The sequence below is a fragment of the Panicum virgatum genome, chromosome 8K (assembly GCF_016808335.1).
Source record: "Panicum virgatum strain AP13 chromosome 8K, P.virgatum_v5, whole genome shotgun sequence".
Taxonomy (NCBI): Eukaryota; Viridiplantae; Streptophyta; class Magnoliopsida; order Poales; family Poaceae; genus Panicum; species Panicum virgatum.
In genome coordinates, this window is record NC_053143.1 from 21,001,908 (window position 1) to 21,024,667 (window position 22,760).

The following is a 22,760-nucleotide window of genomic DNA, read 5'->3' on the forward strand; positions in this document are numbered from 1 at the left end:
CTTTAATCGAGAGTTTACTCGAGGAACTGCCAAGGTATGTGCGAGTTGGATCAGAGTTGTCTTTGCAATGATGGTTAGCGCACTAATCCAAGTTATTTTGGATGGTTCCGCCACACGAGTGATGGCATCACCCGCTTATAAAAATGGGTTCATTTTTAAGGACGGGTGAGGGGGTGATCCACCATTACAATTAGATTTCTAGGGGCAGCTCTATTGCTACAGTAATTCAACTTTATATGTAGAAACGGGTGAAATTTGGATCCGCTTCTAAAAAATCGAGGTGTTTCTACAAATCACTTTTATAGTAGTGTATCAGATGAGAGGAGAACTTGAAAACATTTTTTTTGGAAACCTTTGATCACCAAACGTGCCTTCAAAATATGGAATGTGCATACAATCACGTGGAGCCATATTCAGCCGGTGTTGGATGTTATGGAAAGATATTATGACTAACAAAAGCAAAGAAATGGCCGGCCTATAGGGATGGTAAGCAGGGGAGGCGAGTGACAGAAGTATTATCATTTTAGCACAAATATTTTGAAAACATCACAAATGTATATATAGATATTCATTTATGTAATATTAGTTCTTAATATTTATTATATATAGGAATTCACATTGTATATATATTTATATTAGTGCAGTTTATACTCCACTTAAATTCCAATACAAAATTGAATTTTAAATCGAAAAGAAAGAACCCAAAAGAAACAAGAAAAAAATGGGGGTACCTGCCATGTCGGCGCTGGTAGACCCTTTGGTCCCGGTTGGTGTTACCAACCGGGTCCAAAGATCCTCATTTGTCCCGGTTGTCTGACTCAGAACAAAAGGGTCCCCTTTTGTCACACCTTGGCGGTCCCGGTTGGGAAACCGGGACAAAAGGAGTTTCCCAACCGGGACAACATGTGTGTTCTATATTAGTGACACCTCTCTGTGAGGGGTACAGTTACCACACATTGCATTTGGTTTGTTTTTCTGATTTTTTCTAGTTTTTCTGAACTGTTTTAACTTATTTTGGAATAATAGATAAAATCTCTACGAAACACCCGTAACCATGACATCCACGCTTTTCCAAATGTCTAGACTCAGAGAGTGATTTTCAATCCACGTGCAAGGAGGATGGCCTGGGTGTGGGATTTTCCAGCCACGTGCAAGGAGGATGTGGTTGGTGGCAGGGATGCACCCGATCCACGCGCGGGCCGGCCGGCCGGGTGAGGTCAAACATGGGATGCTTGGCAGCAACCTGGGGATGTGGTTGGAAGGAACCAGTGGGCTTAGAGCAGGTTTACTAATTTAGCCAGCAGTCGGCTGAGACACACGGTGAGGTGGCACACATTTGTGATGGGCCCGCCACAATTTAGTGCACCACAACTTCTTCAGTCAATAACGATTAACGACCACGCAAGCACGTTTGCGCCGGCGTCGAGCGGGCGCGTCGTAAGGCGCCCGCGCGATGCTCTCTCCTCATTTCTATATTCTCCACGTAGGATATAGACCGCTCACTGCCCATCATTAAACCTACTACGTACTCTTAGAAAAATCGAAGCCAGAGCTGTAAGGATGAACAGTGTAAGCTTGATCCTTATGCACCAGTATAATTCCTCTAGGTTGGTAAAGAAAATCATTTCAGACATCGACACAATCTTTAAAAACAACATTGACCACTATCTTTTTTTAATAAAAATTTGTAAAATATGCTCAATGTATACTTTTACGAAAGTACATTTTAAGATGAGTCTACTTACATTGCTTTCATATTTTCAAACTCAATACAAAAGAATTTATATATAATCCAAATTTTAAATATTTAACTTATGACAAACTCAAAACGACTTCCTTTTTATACACGGATGGCGGGAGTATATATAGACATTGCAGCAGGATGGATGTGCATGCCAGATACTCCACCTCCAAATTAAAGCGCGTATTAACGAGAGCATCAAGCCACCAACGCTAGACAAGTCGCCCACAAACGTAGAGGATGATGGACTTTGTGGTGAGAAGGTCACCGTCAATGGTGGTAACGCCGTCGGCCGCAACGAGCGGCGGCGCCATAAAGCTCTCGTCTTTCGACAGGCCTAATGCCACGGTGCCGGTCACGGCGTTCCTCGTGTTCAAGAATCCGATCCGTGACGCCGCCGAGACCATCAAGAGAGCACTGTCCCGAGCGTTGGTCCCCTACTACCCTATCTCCGGTCGTATTGTTGCAGGACCTGGCTGCGGCGGCGGCGATGACGACGAGGAGCTCCACATCCAGTGCAGCGGCAAGGGCGGCGTGGCATTCATCGCTGCGTCCGCCAACCGTGCCTTGAAGGACGCCGAATTCTTTGCCAGATTGCCTGACACAAGGACGCCGCCGCTGGTGGAGGAGCTCGCCGTCTACTACCCGGACGGGCAATGCGGCGCTGCCGACCCGTTGCTGCTGATGCAAGTGACGGAGTTCTCCTGCGGTGGGTTCGTCGTGGGTGTGACCTGGAACCATGGCGCCGCCGATGGCACCGGGATGGCCCAGTTCTTGCAGGCCGTTGGCGAACTCGCGCGCGGGTCGCCATCGCCGTCCCTTGCTCCGGTCAGATGGGACGATTCGCTCCCCAGCTTCCCTCCGCCCACCATCTTCCAATCCTCTAAGCCCTTGGGCAGCGTCGTCTGCCTCGACATCACCGTCCCCTCGAGCTCCATCGACCGCATCAGAGCTGAGTTCCACGAGCGCTCCGATGGCCGCCGGGAGACGTGCACCATGTTCGAGGCAGTCGCCGCCGTGCTATGGCAGTGCCGCACTCGCGCAATCGCGTCCCGTCCCGATTCTGTGGCTTTGCTCTCTTTTGCGGCTAACGTGCGTAGGCATGTGAACGCTAAGGATGGCTACTACGGCAACTGCACCGGGGCGCCGCTGGTAACGGCGACGGCCGGCACTGTGGCGAACGCGGAGGTCACCGACCTGGTCGAGATGATCAAGCGTGCCAAGGATGGGGTGTATGACCATCTGTTCGCCAAAAACGACAACGACTACGACCTGGATGAGAACCAGCTCGACGAGCTTCTGTACAACGCGCTCGTCCTGTCCTCGTGGCGGAACATCGGCTTCGAGAAGGCTGACTTCGGCGGCGGGACGCCGGAAAGGGTGATGTGCTACATGCAGCCGTCGTTTGTGAGATGGCCGAGTTGCATGGTGAACCTGCCGTGCAAAGAGAATAACGGAACCAGTAGTGTGTATTCGGCGTGTGTAAGGGAGAAGCACGCAGATGCCTTCTTAGGCGAGCTAGCAAAGTTTACATGATTTCATGTGCGAGACGAATCCCTCTATTTCATATACGTAAAAAAATTATGTATCTAGAAATATCACAATGACAACAGAGGGTGTGATCAGTTGAAGCTATAGTGCAGCTGTAGCAATTGTTGTATGATGTATCAGTAGTTTGTTTATCGCGCTCCTCTACATTGTAACAGATAGTGCTCTGGATATGGAGGACCTAATTGACCTCATCAAACAGATATTCGATCCGATTAAATAAATATGCATACAAAATGCCATGATTACGTTGTGACTTTTTGGGAATTTTATGAAAATATTGCAAAGAGCCAAACCTTGCTTGGAATTGGAGCTTGAATCTTGGTTTGCTAATTTACAACCCCCCCCCCCCCCCCGCACCCACCCACCCACCCACCCCCACCCCACATACCCAGTAGAGCTCTTCCAACAGCTCCACCGCCTAAACTGCTCCAAGACTGAAACAATTGAATCTACCCCCCCCCCCCCCCCCCACACCAAAGAAGAATGTGTTGATGCAAAATTCTGACAATAGGATCCCCAGTTCCCCACGTTGATCAACACAAGGCCTAGGAGATCGGCTTCACTCCGTCATACAGAAGCCAAAATCAACGCGCTTGGGTTGCGAGAGCATGCCAGTCTGTTTGACTCTTCAACTAACAAGGTGAAGATGATCCTCTTCAAGTCAAATAAAGGCGATCGGCCGATCAGGTCGATGTGTTCCTAGCACCGGTAGCGATGATGATGTAGCTGAATAAAGTATGATAAATAAGTTATCGGCCATGAAGCCGATTCTAGCATCCTGATGTGCATGAGCAGCTCATCTACTATCTGATAGCCCACGAAATCTAATAACTTGTAGATGAATCTAGACAAAACCACAGTGATGGGCCCGAGGATTAAAGCCTAGAACACCTGATGGATGAAGACCGCGGCGAATTAGAGATCGAGGCGATGCAGCCCAGCTAGCTTACATTACTTCTACTCCTAGGGCAAAAAGTTAAAAATACTTAAAAAAGTAAATATGTTTGATTGGTTTAGAGGTGACAAAAACATGCTATGACCGTCATCCCTTTATATTTATAGGGGCGGTTTGGAACTCACGCAAACTCGAACTTGACTAAACCAACTATGATTTAACTACCTTAATTAATGCCAAGTAAAGGGGATATTAAAATACATGGACTCCCAATCCTCTTGTGAAGAGTCCTCATCGATGAAGCTTCTCTATTCAACTTGCACGTGAAGAAGCAATTCTGCTTACGTCATCAATGTCATCAATAGACTAGTCCCTCTCTCATCTCCTGCGGCAACTCACTCTTATTTTATTGCATTTATTTTGACATGCACATGGTTTACCCGTCATTGCTGCATGCACTTTCTTTATCTCCATAAGATTCACACGCCATGCATGCAAGCATGCTCTTTAATCAGATCCGCCACTATACCTTTAATACCATTACCTTGCATGCAGTAAATAATCTCCACACATCGCATGCAGTACCTGCACTCTTCTTTACGCAGCACATTCATGCAGCTCTGTATGCCACGGTTGCAAGCCTCGATTGCCATCCGTGTGTACACTTAGTCACACTTAGTTCTTCTCATCGCCTGCGACCCTGCAGATGTATGTCACTAGCCGATGATTTCCATACTTAATATTACATCAGATTTTCTGACAAAAACTGGTGTCAACACAACCACCAATTTCGGAGTATGAAAGCTTCATGCTTCGAAATTCTATAAATCCAATGCCTCAATCTGCTTGATCTCTTTATGGACTGACAACTCCAGTTTCTTACCACAATCATATTTTCTAAATGAACCAACTGACGCCTCCAGTATGACAGACAGGAGGCCACACTGACAGATGAATCTACGCGAAACCACAGCGATGCGCCTGGCAATTAAGGCCTAGAGCACATGGCAGATGAAGATCGTAGCAAACAAAAGACCGTGGTAAATTTTTTCTCGCCAACCCCATTATAGCCGAAGATCCTCTTCAGTCTTCTTATCACAATCTTTCAAGCCAATGTGAAGAATCAAGCCGACTTTACTCCTGCTAAATAACTTGGATCTCTAAAAAACTAGTAGATCAAAATATAACCTTGCTCCTCAAATGATTCTCTCGGATCACTCAATATGTTTGATTCCCCACCAAGGCATTGGGTCATCTCTTTTCTCCCTATTTCTAATAAGGCTTTTTAGTGGAGCTCAGCAGTGTAGGTGATGAAAAGGTAGCAAACTTGTACCGCATATTTTGACAAATAAAAAACCAGATCCAATAAAGAAAACAAGTCATACAATCAGATCAAGATGTGCATGTGCGTGGAATTTCTTGATGGAACTCGCACTCCTTTCTGCTTGACTCTATCTTTTTATTTTGGGATATGGGCTATCTTTCTTTTTTTTCATGCTCTGTGCATGGATATACTCTTCTCCTTTTTTATAGCCCATATCTTTTTGCATGATGAATACGAAAAGTCATGTCAAAATGATGCAGCATTTTTGTGTGGATGAGAGGCATATTTTTGCGTAACTGCTTCCAGTGTAGAAGTCAGCGTATGAGTAGCTGAGTACGTGAATCTAAAAAAACCAACAGCAATGAGCCCGGAAGTTAATATCTAGAATATCTAGCAATGGAAACAATGTGCGGAGTGTACGTGATCTTGATCTTAAAAGCATGAAATGAATCTCACAAGGGTCACAAACAATTTGACAACGTTTAATGCAAAAACGAGTAGCATATGTATTGGGTTTTTAAAGATGTCAACAAACATATGGCTCTAGTAGGAATTTCATGTCATTGAGGAGCTAAGCTAAGCTAAGCTATTTTTTACTTTTCATAAAACAAAGTTTCCAAGTATTTTTGCAATAAGAAGTAAGGTTTTTTTTCATCATACCAGCATCGGCAGCGTGGCGGCAGCATCATAGTGTGATTGTCAGTCATTACTGCTCAACAACCATCGTCTGCAGCATAACTAGACCATTGCCTGATCAATGGCTTCACTGTAATAGGACCATCGGCTAACCATCTGACTCAGGTACTCTCATGATCTCATACCCCTGCTATAGCAGCTCGATATACGTGTTATGTATTATGTATATTCCTCCCATGGGGCATCGTCATGGATGTCCACCACACACGTGCCTCCATGATTTCATCATGTGTGAGAGAGAGTCGCTGCTGGCCAAATCTTCGTATGATCGGCTCCTCTGAAAGTCGGATCTGGCAAATTTCGGCATCGTCGGCTGTTTGTTTGTACTATGCGAATGCATGTCTTCTTTGTCGGCTTCTACCTTAGGCATGGTCAGATCAAGAACCCTCTTCATCAGCTGTATCTAATGATTGTGTACTAGCCCATAGTCAAACAGGATAGCCGACGAATTAATTTCTTGGCCGCTTTTACACGTTTCCAATATCCTTGTAGCATTGTGGCGGCACGTCTGTCATCCATGCCATAGGCAGCGATGTTGACCATATTCGGCGCCTCTGGTTGTACCGGCAGCGACCGGTCCGTGATGGATTGATGGCGCCGCCAACGTGGACGACACGGTCTGCAGCGTTACAGTCTTAGGACAAGGGCAATGTTTGTGGTGAATATGACCATAGAGATGGGCCAGAGATGCATGAGCATCAGTTGTTTCCATAGCCACAGTGTATATGAACCATAAGCTTCGTGCCTGTGATCCCAACTTTTGTACCTCTCATGGAGGGAGAGAGAAGTGAGAAGAAAGAGAAAATTATTTTTTATTCCTTGTTGCCACGTCCTTGTCATCGGTCAAGAGACAGATAAACATGCGTTCCAAGTAGCCAGCGACCTCCAAGTATATTTCTCCTTTGCCTTTCTTCCTTGACTACTAAAAGAGCCTTCATGAATTAACAATGTTTTGAAATCTTCTAGGATCCTGGGCGCACATCGCTACTTTCAGACATATACACGTACGTATACCTTTTTTTAGATTACGTAGTAACTAAGACACTTATAACGCACGCACACTCACGCCCCTATGAATACACGTACGCAAACCCTACCCCTATGACCATTTTCGAAAACTGAGACGGTAAATTCTCGAGATTGACGAAGTCATCACAGGCGCCTCGCTATCGACGGGAACGTCGCCTACCACTGAATGCATAACGCCGTTAAATCCTAGAATATTCGCTCCCGTGGGGAGTTGAACCCAGGACCTCAGGTGCTACCGAGACTCTTGTAACCACTAGACTACATGTCTTTTCGCATCCACGTACGTATACCTGATCTGGCCCTTCAACCACGTAGCTTGATTAGATTCCCGTACCACCTTGGCACATAATATTGAAGCTGATGCCGTTGAAATAAAGCTTGGATGAATTAGCCGATGCTGACGAAATGAATTCCAAGGGGTAGGCAGATAGAAGTCCGCGCACGTGCTGCTTGCATTTCATATTAGCCTGAATATTCCATCGGCCGTACAAGCTGTATTATTAGACCTAGTTTTATTTTTTCAGTTTAATTCATAAGTCCCGTAACATCGCATGTTTACACACTAATTAGGAGTACTAAATATAAATTTATCACAAAACTAATTTCATAAATCGTAACTTAATGAAGAGATGAATTTACACTTATAGAAAAACTCTCATTAGTACCGGGCGGGAACCCCCGGTTAGTACCGGTTTCCCGCCCAGTACCGCTCCTCCGGTACTAAGTGCGCGTGCACTTAGTACCGGTCAGATCGCCCGGTACTAAACGGCCTGTCTAAACTGCTGGCCATGCCAGCAGCTAGGTCGAGCAGTTTATTACCGGTTGGTAATACTAACTGGTACTAAAATAAGTTTTTTTTCTTTTTAATCCTTTATATTTGTTCTCTTTTTCTTTCAATTTCAATTAATTAGTATTATTAGTCGTACTCGCAGCCGTTTGTGTATTCGTACTCGTATCTAGAATTCGTATTTGTATATGGAGCAAAGCAAATAAAAGAAATTATATATATACATGGATAAAAGAAATGTTAGAAATTATATATATACATGGATAAAAGACAATAAGTTTTACAAGTATGAATACTCATAAGTTTTTTCCGACAAATTCTTGAATAATTCTAATCATCTTCATCGTCATCGGCACCGGCATTGTTCTTGCGTCGTTTCTTGAGTTTAGCTCGAGCCACACTTATCCTTGGATCGGAATGAAATTCACCTTTTGGATTTATCACCTCATCCAACAGGAATACACAGAGTGCTTCTTGAATTGCCCTGATTCTTTCCGGTTCGATGAGGTTCTCTTTTATATTCCAAATCTATCAACAACAAATAAACACTAATATTTTAATTTTGTACCTGCATGGAATTAGATACAAGAAATTGTTACTAATGTTATACGTACTTCGAAGTTTTCTTGTGTCACCCTCTTAGTATCTCTGCAAAAAAAATGTATGTGCTCACATACGTAGTATCCGCAGAGGTTGCTTCCTTGGTTTTATCTCAAACACTATATATATACATGTTATGAAATATTCATGCTTTTTGAATAAATAAAAGTTCGTACTGGCTTGTTATGGTTGAATTCAAGTTCAGTCGGTGTTGACGTGACTCTTAATTGCGTTTTGAGGAACCGAGACCATGCCCTTTGCATGATGTGTACGAGATTTTGATATAATTCTGGTGGCTTCTTCAAGGAGTCCCACACAGTAACTCGGGACCGATCGATTTCGATCACAAGTAGGATCCAGTGGAAACTGTTGATATATACATATGGATACAAAAAATGTTAGATATATACACTTATTGACTAGTTGAAGTTACTCAAGAAGTCAAAGGACTCACTTGAAGTTGTATAGAAACAGAATGAATGTGCGATCATGCTGCCCTTCCAAGGACATGAGTATATTATTCTCGGTCCGATTAGGATATTGGCGCACACTCTCCTCATGTATAACATTCGGATCCAAGAAGCCAACGTTGTAAATCCCGCTCTTCCGGCATTCTTGCATTTTCATCCTGCACGATTACAAATAGAAGGAGGGAATGAGAAATCTAAACGACTTAGTAGAGCTAGAGTATACAATTGACAGGAAACACTTACATAGCCCATATACTGACGAGGGACTTGTCTAGGGCGTCTTGATGGAATAGAAACCAAAAATGGTCAAAATCGATCCAAATGTCATCCATCCCCCGATAGAAATGGGTATGTTTAATTCGAGCGGCTAGCATTATATACCCCTCTGCACATGCTTTCAAGTACCACTTATGGAACTCATGCATTCTTGTTGGTAGGGTGTCAATCAACTCTGGCCACATCAGAGGTTCCCGCATTACAAATGGCTTTCTTCCTGCCCCTTGGTGAACCGGGATTTTTTCATGACCTAGGAGCTGAGCTTTTGTGAGGTTCATTTCTTTGACAAACTCAGCAGTAGCTTCATTCTCTTTTGAAAGCACTACTAGAGGGGGTACCTTTTTTGGGTTGTTCTCCGAGCTAGGGAACTCTCTGGATCTCTCGCCGGTTACTCTTCTTCTCCCATGACTTTGTGATCGAGCGGTCGTAGTCCGACATCAGTGGAGGCTTTGGTTGGCATATCATTGATAGAAAGAATTTCTTCACTATTGGATCCACCGGTTCCTTTGGTGGAGGCTTCTTTTGCTTCAACTACTTATGCACATCTTCTTGCACCCAAGCAGTCAATTCCTCATCAGTCATTTTGTAACCTGACTTCTCTAGCGAGGGCTCTTTCTTCTTTCATTCTTGGGTCTTCTTCGACCTTGGAGGTGGCGGTGGCGGCACCCAAGCAGATTGCTTCTTCTTTGCGGGGGGAGGAGGTGGCAGAGGCGGACTAACACTAGGGTCCCGGGAAGTGGCCGGTGACGGCAATGGACTAATGCTGGGGTCCTGGGCAACGGCCGGTGACAGTGGATCCACGCTGGGGTACCCTTGAACAGCTGGTGACCTCGGAGACGGGTTAGGATCCCTTCCTGCAATTCTTATGTACTGTTTTTTCCAACAGACAAGTGTGAAGGGCCTGTCCTAGTTTCTCTTCTCCATCGCCTCCAGGGATCTCGAGATCGAGGTCTTCCCATCCATTCTTGACATGGTCAACCATTACTCTAGCATATCCTTATGGAATCGTCATGCCATGGATTGTCCCGCCTTGAATAGGGACTTCAGTAACCCCGTGAGCGACTACTTTTAGTTTTTTCCTTAGCGGATATAGAAGCTCACAGGGGGTCCTGACGGCAATGTCGTCCACGGGGTAATCTTCCGCAACCATTTCCTCTCGATCTGCGGCTGGGAGTTCCGTTGAAGCGACGCTGCTATGACATTGCGAGCCGACGGGGCTAGTCTCCAACTGAGCCGTTGATCTGGCTTCTGGTGGCTGCTGCTTACTAGTTGCAAGTGCACCTTTGATCGAAGCAACCCATTCTTCTAGGGCACGCATCTTCTTTGCTACTTCATCCTTTCTTCTCTGTCGGCTTCGATACGTCTCTATGTCACCACTAAAGCCATGCTTCCATGGAACTACTCCCATGCCTCGCACACGTCCTGTGTGTTCCGGTGTGCCAAGAGCGTACGTCAGCTTGTCTTTCTCTATGTCCGACTTGAAGCTGCCTTCGGACACGGCCGTTAGGGCCACTTCGAGCTTGTCGGCCACTTCCCTTATGGCATTGCTAGTGATGAACGACCCATCTTTCATATTCAATGAGCCTCCATGAGCGTAGAAGTAATGTTTTGCTCGCAACGGCCAGTTGAAAGTCGCCGGTACGATTCCTCTGGCAATGAGATCATCTTCCATCTTCTGCCATTTCGGAATCGCCGATGCATATCCTCCTTGCCCAAGATGATGGAAGTGCTTCTTTTTGCTCGCATTATCTTTGGCTTGGGCTGTCTTCTTCTCGCTATCTTCTGACGACTTGTACTGCACGAATGCCTCCCAATAAGGACATTGATTCTTGAAGTCTTTCTCGAAGTCCGGCGTGAGTCACTTTTTAACATAATCTTTGTTCAAATTTTTCTTGAACGTCTGAAAAGCAATAGCCATCTTCTTCATGACCCAATCCTTAAACTGTTGTTCTTTGTCCTCCAGAAAGCTGAAGTGCCATTTCACATCTGCCCATAATATTTCTTTCTCGGTCTCGAGGACGATGTCAGCATCGATATCTGTGGCTTTACTTTTCTTTCATATCTTGAAGCTAATGGGAATGTGGCCCCTGACATAACATCCACATTGATTTACCACTGTTGTCTTCACACCCTTCGGAGACTTTGGTTCACCGTCAGGATGCAATGAAGTGATAATAGTGTGCCCCTCCATAATTTTCTTCGACCCTCGTTTCCGTTTTGGTTTCCTAGTCGATCCGGATGCCTAGAAAAATATGTATTTAGTACGCATTGTACTTACATACAGAATTAATGCGTATGCTTATATATATAAGCATGAATTGTATATACCTCTGCACTATCATCTTGCACAGTCATTTCTTCTGGCTGATTATCATCGCCATCACCAGTATCGTTAAGGTATTGGCTGCCATCGTACTCGGCAGCATCCTCTTCGTAGCGGTGTGTGCCCGTACCAATTATGTCCTCAAGAAAGGCCTCGTCGTCATCACGACCAAAGGGTTCCATTTTGTTTTCTATGTGAATTAATATATGTTTGATATGCAATTTTGTACTAATTAACAATGTAAAAAATTACAAGTGCACATTCGATAAAGCCGTACAATGCATACATGGACAAAATTTCTAAAATTTACATCATATACATCTTATATACAATGTGCCCTGGAATTTTATAAAATGTGCCCTGAATTTTCAAAGATTTTCTACTATTTTCTACTAATTACACCTGTTTATAGTATAGCAAACTAAAATTTACAAAGAAAATTACAAATTCAATAGATAAAGCTGTACAAGACAAAATTTACATCATATACATCTCATAACATACACAATTCAATAATATCAAATAAAACAATAAATGTGTGAAGCCCGTAAAGACATGAAGTTTTCTACAATATACAAGATTTTTGTACAATATCCATAATTACTACAAGATATAAAGACATACTTCTATACAATATACCTAAGCAATAATTTTCTATTTTCTATAATTTTTCAACAACCATAATACTATTTTCATAATTCGCTACAATTTCCATAATTTTCACATACATTTTACATAATTTCTCTATATTTTCCATAATTTTCCATTATTTAGCTTGAAGAAAATGCTGACGTCAGCCCCCAAGAGGGCTGACGCCAGCATCCTGCTGCCGGCGGGCACGCCGGGCTGGCGCACGGCGGGGGCGTCGGGGGTATGGGAGGGGGGGTGGCTGGCGGGCTTGTTATCGGTGGCAGCGGCGGACGGCGATTGGGCCCGAGAGCGGCGAGGAGGAGTCGCGCGGCGGCGTGGCGGCAGCGTGGCGCCGAGGAGGAGGCGCACGGTAGCGTGGAGCGGCGGCAGGCGCAGAGGAGGGTGGAGGCGTCGCGCTGCCACGGTGGAACGACGGCGAGGAGGACGATCAATGACGGGCCGGGGGACGGCGGCGGTGGCTCACAGGGGCGGCGCCCCGGATCGAGTGCCGCAGAGGGACGGCGCGGGTCAGAGCATCGGCGTAGAGGGAGGAGGCGGCCCGGAGCGGCGTCGCACGGGGGCGGCGGCGTGACGGGCAGGACGGCACGGCGGTGACGACGACGACGACGACAAGCGGGCGCTGATGAATGGGGGGATCGAAAATGGGTAAGTCCCCGATCCCCCCTTTATTGTAGACAGTTTAGTACAGGGCCTTCTCCTCGCCTGGTACTAAACTGCGTGGGCTTGGTACTAAACTGTCGCCCACGCAGTTTAGTACCGGCTGGATCCACGGCCCAGTACTAGCACCGGGCTGTGGATCCAGCCGGTACTAAACTGCCCCAACACGCGGGAAATTTTTGGGAGGCAGTTTAGTACCGGCCGCAACCATGGCCCGGTACTAAACTACCCAAAATTATTCTGCCTTTTTCAATTTTGTAATTGTATTGTAATTCATCTAAAATATGTTTAATGTGCAATAAAATTCAATAAATGATTAAAAAATAGATATATGTATTATTTTCACCATGCAAAATTATATTACTATTTTTAAACATACTTTAATCTAAATAAGTATTAGTCTTTGCACTAAGTTCGAAGTATGGACACTAAATTTTAAATTTCAATTTGTTTAAATATGTTTTATGTACAATAAAATTCAATAAAAGGCTAGAAAATAGATAAATTTCTAATTGAAACACTTAATTTATCAAATTGGGTTCAAAATTTGTGTTATTAGTGTGTCAAATGTGTTTTTTGTGTAAAGTATTATACAAATGCATTAAAATACATATATTTACTATTTCAGCACTTAATTTATCATATTGAGTTCAAAATTTGTTTTGTTAGTGTGTCAAATGTGTTTTTGTGTGTAAAGTATTATAAAAATGCATAAAAATCGATTGAGCACTTAATAGTTTTATACTTTACATCACAGCATAAAATCGATTGTAGGTTTACGCTCTGAACTCGTCATATTAAGTTCAAAATAAGTTTTATAAACATCAAAGTACTACATATTAATTACAGATCATTGTTTAACGGAATGTTGATAACCTTTCCTTTTATGAATGTCCCTTGATCATGATCACGGCGCAAGTAAGGAGCATCCTCTTTGGATAACAGGGTGCTGGGGTCAAAATCGATCGAGAATGGAGGACGGTCATCAAACTGATCAAAGTCTTCCGACCTATCCGAAATGTCTTCAATTCCAATGATTTTTCTTTTTTCTAGAAGAACTATGTGGCGTTTTGGCTCGTCGTCGGACTTGCCTTGATTTTTCTTAGGTTTGTTTGCCATGTCCTTCACATAGAACACCTGCGTCACATCCTTGGTGAGGACGAATGGTTCGTCTTTATATCCAATTTTTTTGAAGTCCACTATTGTCATCCCATACCGGTCTGTCGTTACGCCGCCTCTAACTCGATTCACCCATTGGCACCGAAACATAGAAATCTTCAAAGGCCCATAGTCTAGCTCCCATATTTCTTCTATGACACCAAAGTAGTTGTCCTTATTTCCATCATGACCTATTGCATCAATACGCACACCACTATTTTGGTTCGTGCTCTTTTCATCTTGGACTCTTGTGTAAAATGTATATCCATTGATCTCATACTCTTGGTATTGGATGATTGTGGCCGATGGTCCCCTAGCAAGCCATTGCAATTGTACATCAATCGTGCTATCATCCATGAGTTTTCTTCTAAGCCAAACCGCAAAGCTATCTATGTGATGACGTGTAATCCAGGCCTCAGACTTCTCTATGTTTTCAGACCGGACAATATTCATGTGCTCATCCATATATGGGGCCACGAGGAATGAATTCTGTAGAACGGTGAAATTTGCTTTGCAGATTTCACTTTCAGGGATGTGAATATTAGATTTCTTATATAGTGTGCCCTTTCCTTTCAGTCACCCATCATAGCGTGATATGGAGACCCTAATCGGACTAAGTTCGTCAATGAAATCAACACAAAACTCAATGACATCCTCTTTTCCGTAGCCCTTGGCGATACATCCTTCTAGCCGAGAACAATTCTGAATGTACTTCTTTCAGACTGCCATGTATCTCTCGAAAGGGAACATATTGTGTAGGAATACAGGGCCTAAAATGTTTATCTCTTTCACAATATGAACCAGGAGATGGGTCATAATATTAAAGAACGAAGGTGGAAAGGCCATCTCAAAACTGACAAGACATTGAACCACATCATTCTGTAGCTATGTGAGCTTATTTGGATCGATTGCCTTCTGCAAAATTTAATTAAGAAAGGCACATAGCTTCACCACTGCTAATCTTACATTTTCTGGTAGAATACCCCTCAGCGCGACTGGAAGCAATTGGGTCATCAGAATGTGGCAATCATGCAACTTTAAGTTTGTGAATTTTTTCTCTTTCATATTAATTCTTCCCTGCATATTCGAGGAGTAACCGGACAATACCTTCATACTATTCAAGCAATCAAACATGCTATCCTTCTCCTCTTTGTTGAGAGTGTAGCTAGCAGGACGTAAGTAGTGCTGTCCATTTTCTCTCTTCTCAGGACGTAGGTCTTCTCGTTGTTTTGTTTCTTTCACATCACATCTTGCTTCCAGTGTATCTTTTGACTGCCCATACGTACCGAGGAATCCTAGCAGGTTCACGGAAAGATTATTCGTCAAGTGCATCACGATTACGTTATGGACCTCCAGGACTTCCAAATATGGGAGCTTCCACAGTATGGACTTCTTCTACCACATTGGGGCATGGCCGTTTTCATCATTCGGAACTTGTTGGCTTCCACGGCCCTTTTCAAACACGACATGGACACCCTTCATCATCGAGAAAACACGCTTCCCGTTTCGGAACATAGGCTTAGCACATGTTTCTAGTTCCTCTTTGAAATGTTTTTCTTTTCTTCTCAAGGGGTGGTTGAGGGGAATGAATCGACGATGACTCATGTACACGACCTTCCTACAATTTTTTAGATACAAGCTATCAGTTTCTTCTAGACAATGAGTGCATGCCTGGTATCCCTTATTCGACTATCGATAGATTGCTAAGTGCAGGCCAATCGTTGATGATAACGAAAAGCAATGCTCGCATGTCAAAATTCTCCTGTTTGTACTCGTCCCAAACAAGTACACCTTCCTCCTTCCACAATAGCAAAAGTTTATCAACCAACGGTCTTAGGTACACGTCAACATCATTGCCCGGTTGTTTTGGACCTTGGATAAGCACCGGCATCATCATGTACTTCTGCTTCATGATAGCCAAGAAGGAAGGTTGAACATACAGAGGGTCACAGGCCATGTACTGTGACTGCTGCTCCACTCGCCGAATGGATTCATTCCGTCCGTATTTAAACCGAACCTTATGTTCCTTGGATCGTTATCAAAATCTGGAAATTCTCTATCCACGTTTCTCCATTGGAACCGATCCGCAGTGTGTCACAGCATCTGATCTTGCTTACGCTCTTCTTTGTGCCATCACATCAATTTAGCATTGGATTTATTTCTGAAAAAGCGCTTCAAATGTGTTATTACTGGGAAATACCACATCACCTTAGCGCAAACTTTTTTCTTGACGGGCTCCCCGTCGACCTCAACAGGATCATTTTACCTGATCTTGTACCGTTTTGCATCACAGATAGAACAGGCATCCAGTTTCTCATATTCTTCGCCTCGATAGAGAATACAATCGTTAGGACATGCATGAATTTTCTGTACCTCCAATCCAAGAGGGCAAACAACATTCTTTGCTTCGTATGTTGTAGAGGGCAGTCCATTCCCCTCTGGAAGCATGTTCTTTATGATTCCAAGTAGCTCCTCAAATCCCTTATCGGTGACACCATTAGCTACCTTCCACTGCAGCATTTCAAGTGTGGTACTCAACTTTTTAAGCCCCTACTTGCAATCTGGATACAATAATTTTTTTGTGGTCCTCCAACATCTTCTCAAACTTCTTTGACTCCTTCAAAGTTTCACAGTCTCTTTGTGAATCCACTAGAACCTGACCTAATTCATCAGGTGGTTGGTCTTCTACTGCATTTTCTCCAGCCTCATCTATTTCTTCAGCATCGTCCATGGGTTCATCTTCAAAGGCTCCCGCTTCATATAGATGAGTCCAGTCTGCAATATTATGATCATTATCTTCTTCACCATCTTGCATCACAACTCTATGTTCACCGTGCTTGGTCCAAAGAGTATAGTTATCCATGAAACCCTTTTCATAAATGTGGGCGTGTATAGTGCTTCTCTTAGAGTATTCCTTTTTATTTTGGCAAACGCGGCATGGACAACACATGAAACCTTTCGATGACTTGTGGGCCTCAGCCGCATCGAGAAAATACTTTAGACCATTAATCCATGCCATGGTGCACCGGTCGCCGTATATCCATTGTCGATCCATCGATCTACAATTTTGTATTAAGTAACAATATTATTTTACTTGTAATCATATCATTTAATTTGGCACATAGCATAATGAAATACAAAAGCCATTTCTGCGAATTTAACATTGAAATACAAAATTAATAGAAGTCTAAATTAATATATAGATTACATTACATGCTTAAATTACACAACATAATAAATATAAGTCCAAATTACATAACATGATAAATAGAAGTCCAAATTAATATATACATTACACTACATGCTAGCTACCTAATATAAAGTACTCATCATGAGATCTTTAGACCAATGCCTCGTGAACTGCCTCGCGAAGTCTTGTCACGAAACGGTCATATTCCGCCGGCCCCGACTCTTCACGTCTTGCATTATATCGAGCCATCAACTCACGATCATCATCAGTACCATGCAACTCGACATTAAATTCACGATAAAATTTACGGCATTTCTAATAAGTAGTATTAATAACATATCAATTATATGTCTCACTAAGAAACAAAACTAATTTGAGTACACTAATCAAATAAATGTAAAAACGTGAATAAATTATTAGAATTAAAATAAAAACATAAATTGTAAACCATAATTTTTTTTGACACTCTTCAGTTCAACGCGAACACGTCGTTCCATGCCATAAGGGATGCGCAATCAATGTTCGCGGCTTTGTTTCAGGCTCACTTTATCTAAAACCATCGAGAAGAAAAAATATTTATTTCGAAATATGTCTATGTCGTTAACCTTGACCCTACGGTGATAACACTAACATTCGGGGCTAGTATTCACATCCACGGCACAGTGCGATACAATAGAACTCGATGAAGGAGTACGGCCTTGGTCCGGATAATTTCATTCTCAACTCGCTCAAAGGTGAGGATTTTATTATTGGGACCAAGACCGTACTCCTTCATCCCTTCCTCATATATACCGCACCGCATTATGAATATCCATGCTAGCCCCGAATAGCAGTGTTTTCATCAAAGGATCAAGGTTAACGAAATATTCATGATCCGAAACATACATTTTTTAAACTTCTCGATGGTTTTCATATGAGCCCGAATAAATACATCATTAGAGTGCCAAGATAATGCAACTAAATGCATAACAAATACCAAACTAATTAACTATGCCACTTGAAAAAAAATCCCTATAAATTATCCACATTGAAACTATCCAATACACCTTCTCCAAATTCAAGTATTGGTTTGTATACATCTCAAATCCATCCATAAATCATAGAAAACGTGCTCATTCTATATATTTCTAAAAATCACAAATATCTCAAACTACAGAGCATGAAACAAATAATAAATACCATCAAACAAGAGAGGAAGAAGTTGCAAACCTTTAGTGCACTTGGATGAGTGAAATCCCCACAAAACTTGAGAAAATGGGGCAGCACCTCCTCTCTAACTCGCAATGGGAAGAGAGCCCGAGCTTGGTCAAATGGTTGGCTCGGGCTCGGAGAGGAAGAAGACGAGCTGATTTATAGTGGGCGAATTAGTACCGGCTGGTGGCTCCAGCCGGCACTAGAAGTCGCAATTTAGTACCGGCTGAAGCCACCAGCCGGTACTAAATTGCTCGGCTCCATTTAGTACCGGCTGGTGGCTCCAGCCAGTACTAAGTGGCCACCTATCCGTTGCGCCCGGCTGTCGGTGGCACACTTTAGTGACGGCTGGTGGCTCCAGCCGGTACTAAATGGCTCCAGGGGGTACTGTAGTTTTGGCCCGGTACTAAAGATACACGTTAGTACCGGACCAAAGTGCGCCCGGTACTAACCTCTATGGACGAATGAGCAGTTTTCTGGCAGTGTTATTAAGTCTAACTAGTTTATAATTTGACCACTAATTGCGCGATAATAATCCGCTAATTGTGCATTAATTATACTTAATATATTCATCTAGAGTCCTAATCGAAACTTATACAATTAGTTTTATATTAAATTAGTATCTAAATATTGGAATTGACATCCGAATATTCGATCGATGTGACAGCAACTTCAAAATCAAAAGTGGCCTTACTCAATCCCACGTTAATCAAGTCTTGTCCAGTGAATAAACAGTGTGAGCGAGCCGTTGCATGCAAGCGTAGCAATAATTCCTTCTGAACTTTTACTCAGTGGGTCAGGGTCAACACATATTCCAAATAGTTAGCCGATAGCTACTTCATCAGCCTAATAAAATAATATTGCTTGCCGATGTCACTTCATCAGCCAATCAACTAATTTAATAGTCCCATGGCCCATATATTCACCACCAGAAAACGGGCTGAAGGCACTGGTTAAAAAGTTCCATCGGTACCAAATTTGCAACCGGTGCTACCAAATTGAGACCATTGGCGGTCTAGACACCAGACATTTTAGCCGGTGCCTAAGACATCCTTTGGTACCAGCTAAAAATACCAACCGGTGCCAAATGTACCAAATGAACCGGTGCCAAATGTGCTGCCATGTTGACGAAAACTGGCAGCCCTTTTGGTACCGGTTGGTCTTTCCGACCGATACTAAAAGATTTTTCTCGTTCCTCCCAAATCTTATTTTACTTAATTTGTTTATTACTGTTTATTTTCTCAGAACTGCTGCACATACCCGAGCTTTATAGTACTATACATCCATTAATGGTGCTCATGTCAAAATAATGTATGAAAATAACTAAAATTCATTGGCAATAATGTAGTTAAGTTATTTAGCTATAATAATATTAGCAAATATACAAATAACACTACGTCATGCTTAGAGATATCTGCAAATATACAACTCACGATTATAATACAAATACTAGTCCCCTCATGACGTCAATGCGGTGGATTGCCTACTGATATGACCGTCGTGGTAGAACTTACTTCTAGGATCGAGAATCTCCCTCAAAATCAATCCTTACGAGCTATTCCGACACGACCCTTATCATATCCTCTTCGTAAACTTCCTCCCTAATTTGCATCATCTAGTATTATTGAAAAAAAAGCTCGATATACCTCCCGCAATGGGTTAGATAGTGCATGAACTCGCATATATAGTACCCACCCCAATTAGTTATACAACATTTGTGCATGCCTATTGATTTAGAATTATGGAGTTTTAATTCCCTCTTCTCTTCCTTAATTAAGTCATTATGTACGTGCGTACTTGTATAATGAATGGAGGTTCACCTGCACGTGCTGAGCATCATATGTGTTAGCATGAGAACGTGCTTTGGTGGGAAGTACATAAAGTGATCTACTCGAGCAAAGCTACCAACAATTCCACTTAACAAAGCATGTGATGATTCAGCAAATATTAGCACAGCTTAAAACAAAGCCGAAGCAAAGCCTATCCAAAAAGTTGATAACAAAACTCAACAAAAAGAGTAGAATTAATCGCTACCAAAAACAACTAAAGTTTATTTGACTAAGCATGCAAAGACTGGCCACAATAAATAATCAACGCAAGTTAAATAGGCGCGCATAGCGCAAAATGTGATGAGCCAATTAATGGTAAAAGATCTAGACTACAGGGGTAAGCAGTGATTAGCAAAATAACGTGTATCATCAATTTATAAAAACTTGAAACAATTGAGACTCTTTCTGATCAAGATTAGACCCACCGTACTCCTCATAGATGCCCCACTTGTCAGGCCAAAAGGTTTGACGAAAGAGAAGGGGAGATTGGTTTCGTTAATATTTTCCACCAAAATCCTAATACTTTTTACACCAGCAATTTTCTATACCCACCTCTTATACCCACATAACTTTCCTTTGACACACACTTTTACTTTTTTTTTGCACATGCATTCACCTATAATTTGCGTCATTAATTTTTTTGGACATCATTATTTGTAGAAGGAAAAAAAAGATGTGTATTAACAATTGAAACCATTTCTCACCAAGAATAGGCCCACCGTACCCCTCACGGAAGCCCCACTTGTCAGGCCATAATGTTTGATGAAAGGGAGGGGGTGATTGGTTTCGTTAATATTTTCCATCAAAATCCTAATATTTTTTACACCAGCAATTTTTTATACCCACCTCTTGTACCCACATAACTTTTCTTTGGCACACACTTTTACTTTCCTTTGCAAATGCATTCACCTATAATTCGCGTCATTAATTATTTTGGAAGGATAATAATTAACATCATTATTTATTGAAGGAAAAAGGTGTGTACTATTTTTGTAAAAACAATAAATGATATTGTTACTTGATGGAAGAAGTGTGGCAGGTACATTTCTACTAGTAGAAATTAACTTACAAAACAAATCTGCTGTTGGGCTGCTCCCCTGTCCGTGGACTGCTGCAGCAGCAGATCTTGGCCTTCGGCCGCGTGCAACTGCACGAGCCCCTCCTCCTGGGTTGGGTGGCTGCACATGGCGCTGGCCTGCCTCTGGAGCCAGGCAATGCTGGCTGGGCCGCCTGGTCGCGTGTGGGCCGTAGGCGCAGAGCCGGCCCGTTAGCCGCGCGTGGCATGCTCCGCCTGGCGCCTGCCCGCTGAGCGCCTGGCCTGTAATTTCTGTAGTAGTTTATTTTGTGTCGGCCCACTATTATGTAAAAATTACGTTTGCCAGTTAAATAGAGAAAAAAATGGGAGTGACTCCACAACAATCAAGTAAAAACTATCTTTGTATCACTCAGTTTTTCAATCCAATGAAATAATGCCATGTAGGATTGGGTAGTTGGGAAAATCTGAGTGAGAACTCCAAAATCATTCGATTGTTTAAACCAAAAGGCAGAGGGGGAATCAACTGATAAGACAAAAACACACACACAGAAACCCAAGTGCAAATCATATTTTACATACTGCTTCAATTATCAAAGATAGACCGAGCAAAACGTACATGAATAATAAGGTCCATCACAACATAAAAGGCTAATCCCAGTGGAGGGTTTCATGTTAATATTTTCAAGATAGCCACGTAAGCAAAAAGATTATGAAATAATGTTTGGAACTATCTCTCCTAATACATAATTTCATATTGTGGTTTTCTAGGACCATGTTGCATTTAATTTCAAGACTCATCGTGTGTTGCTATTCGTGTAGTGAGAGTTTTATCTAGATAAATTTTATGTCATGTTATCGTATAATTCTATATGGCATGCTAATTAATATACATAAATTTTTTATAAAACCTCCACTGAGAATGATCTAATTAGAAAAAAAACAATACATGTACACATGCACCATCATAAATTCGCACACCCCCTACCACTATGTCCATCTCTAATGTATCTGCTTTAAGACAAAGGATGACACCACAACATCCTAACGTGCCACTACCTGGGTCAGCCGCTGGCAGCTGCAGGCCGCCGATCAGCCAACAACGAATGCCACGCAGGTAGAGGCAACGCAGACTGCAGCGCGGCACTAAGGAGTCACTTCCGACCAGATTCAATACGACGTGGCATGAAAAATCGATTGATGAAGCAAGACTTGATTCTTCAAGATGGAAACCTCAACTAACATTATTTCAGACACTTAATGTGGAAATTCTGAAAGAGTATATTTAAAATGTTTACTCACCATAATATAAGTTATGGAGGCAATTGTTCGCTTCATTGATGCATGTTTTTAGTCTAT

The 22,760-nt window shown here is 42.7% G+C and overlaps 1 protein-coding gene across 1 annotated transcript; it reads left to right on the forward strand.

Annotated features, from left to right (window-relative positions):
- Positions 1-2,014: 2,014 nt before the first annotated feature.
- Positions 2,015-3,277, forward strand: LOC120645551 (acyl transferase 15-like). The gene has a single exon (XM_039922333.1). It carries the CDS (start codon positions 2,015-2,017, stop codon positions 3,275-3,277), a length of 1,263 nt encoding a protein of 420 aa, XP_039778267.1.
- The last annotated feature ends 19,483 nt before the right edge of the window (positions 3,278-22,760 follow it).

Bases quoted from the DNA above. Each gene is read 5' to 3' on its own strand.
- LOC120645551 (XM_039922333.1), top strand. From the start codon at position 2,015: ATGGTGGTAACGCCGTCGGCCGCAACGAGCGGCGGCGCCATAAAGCTC.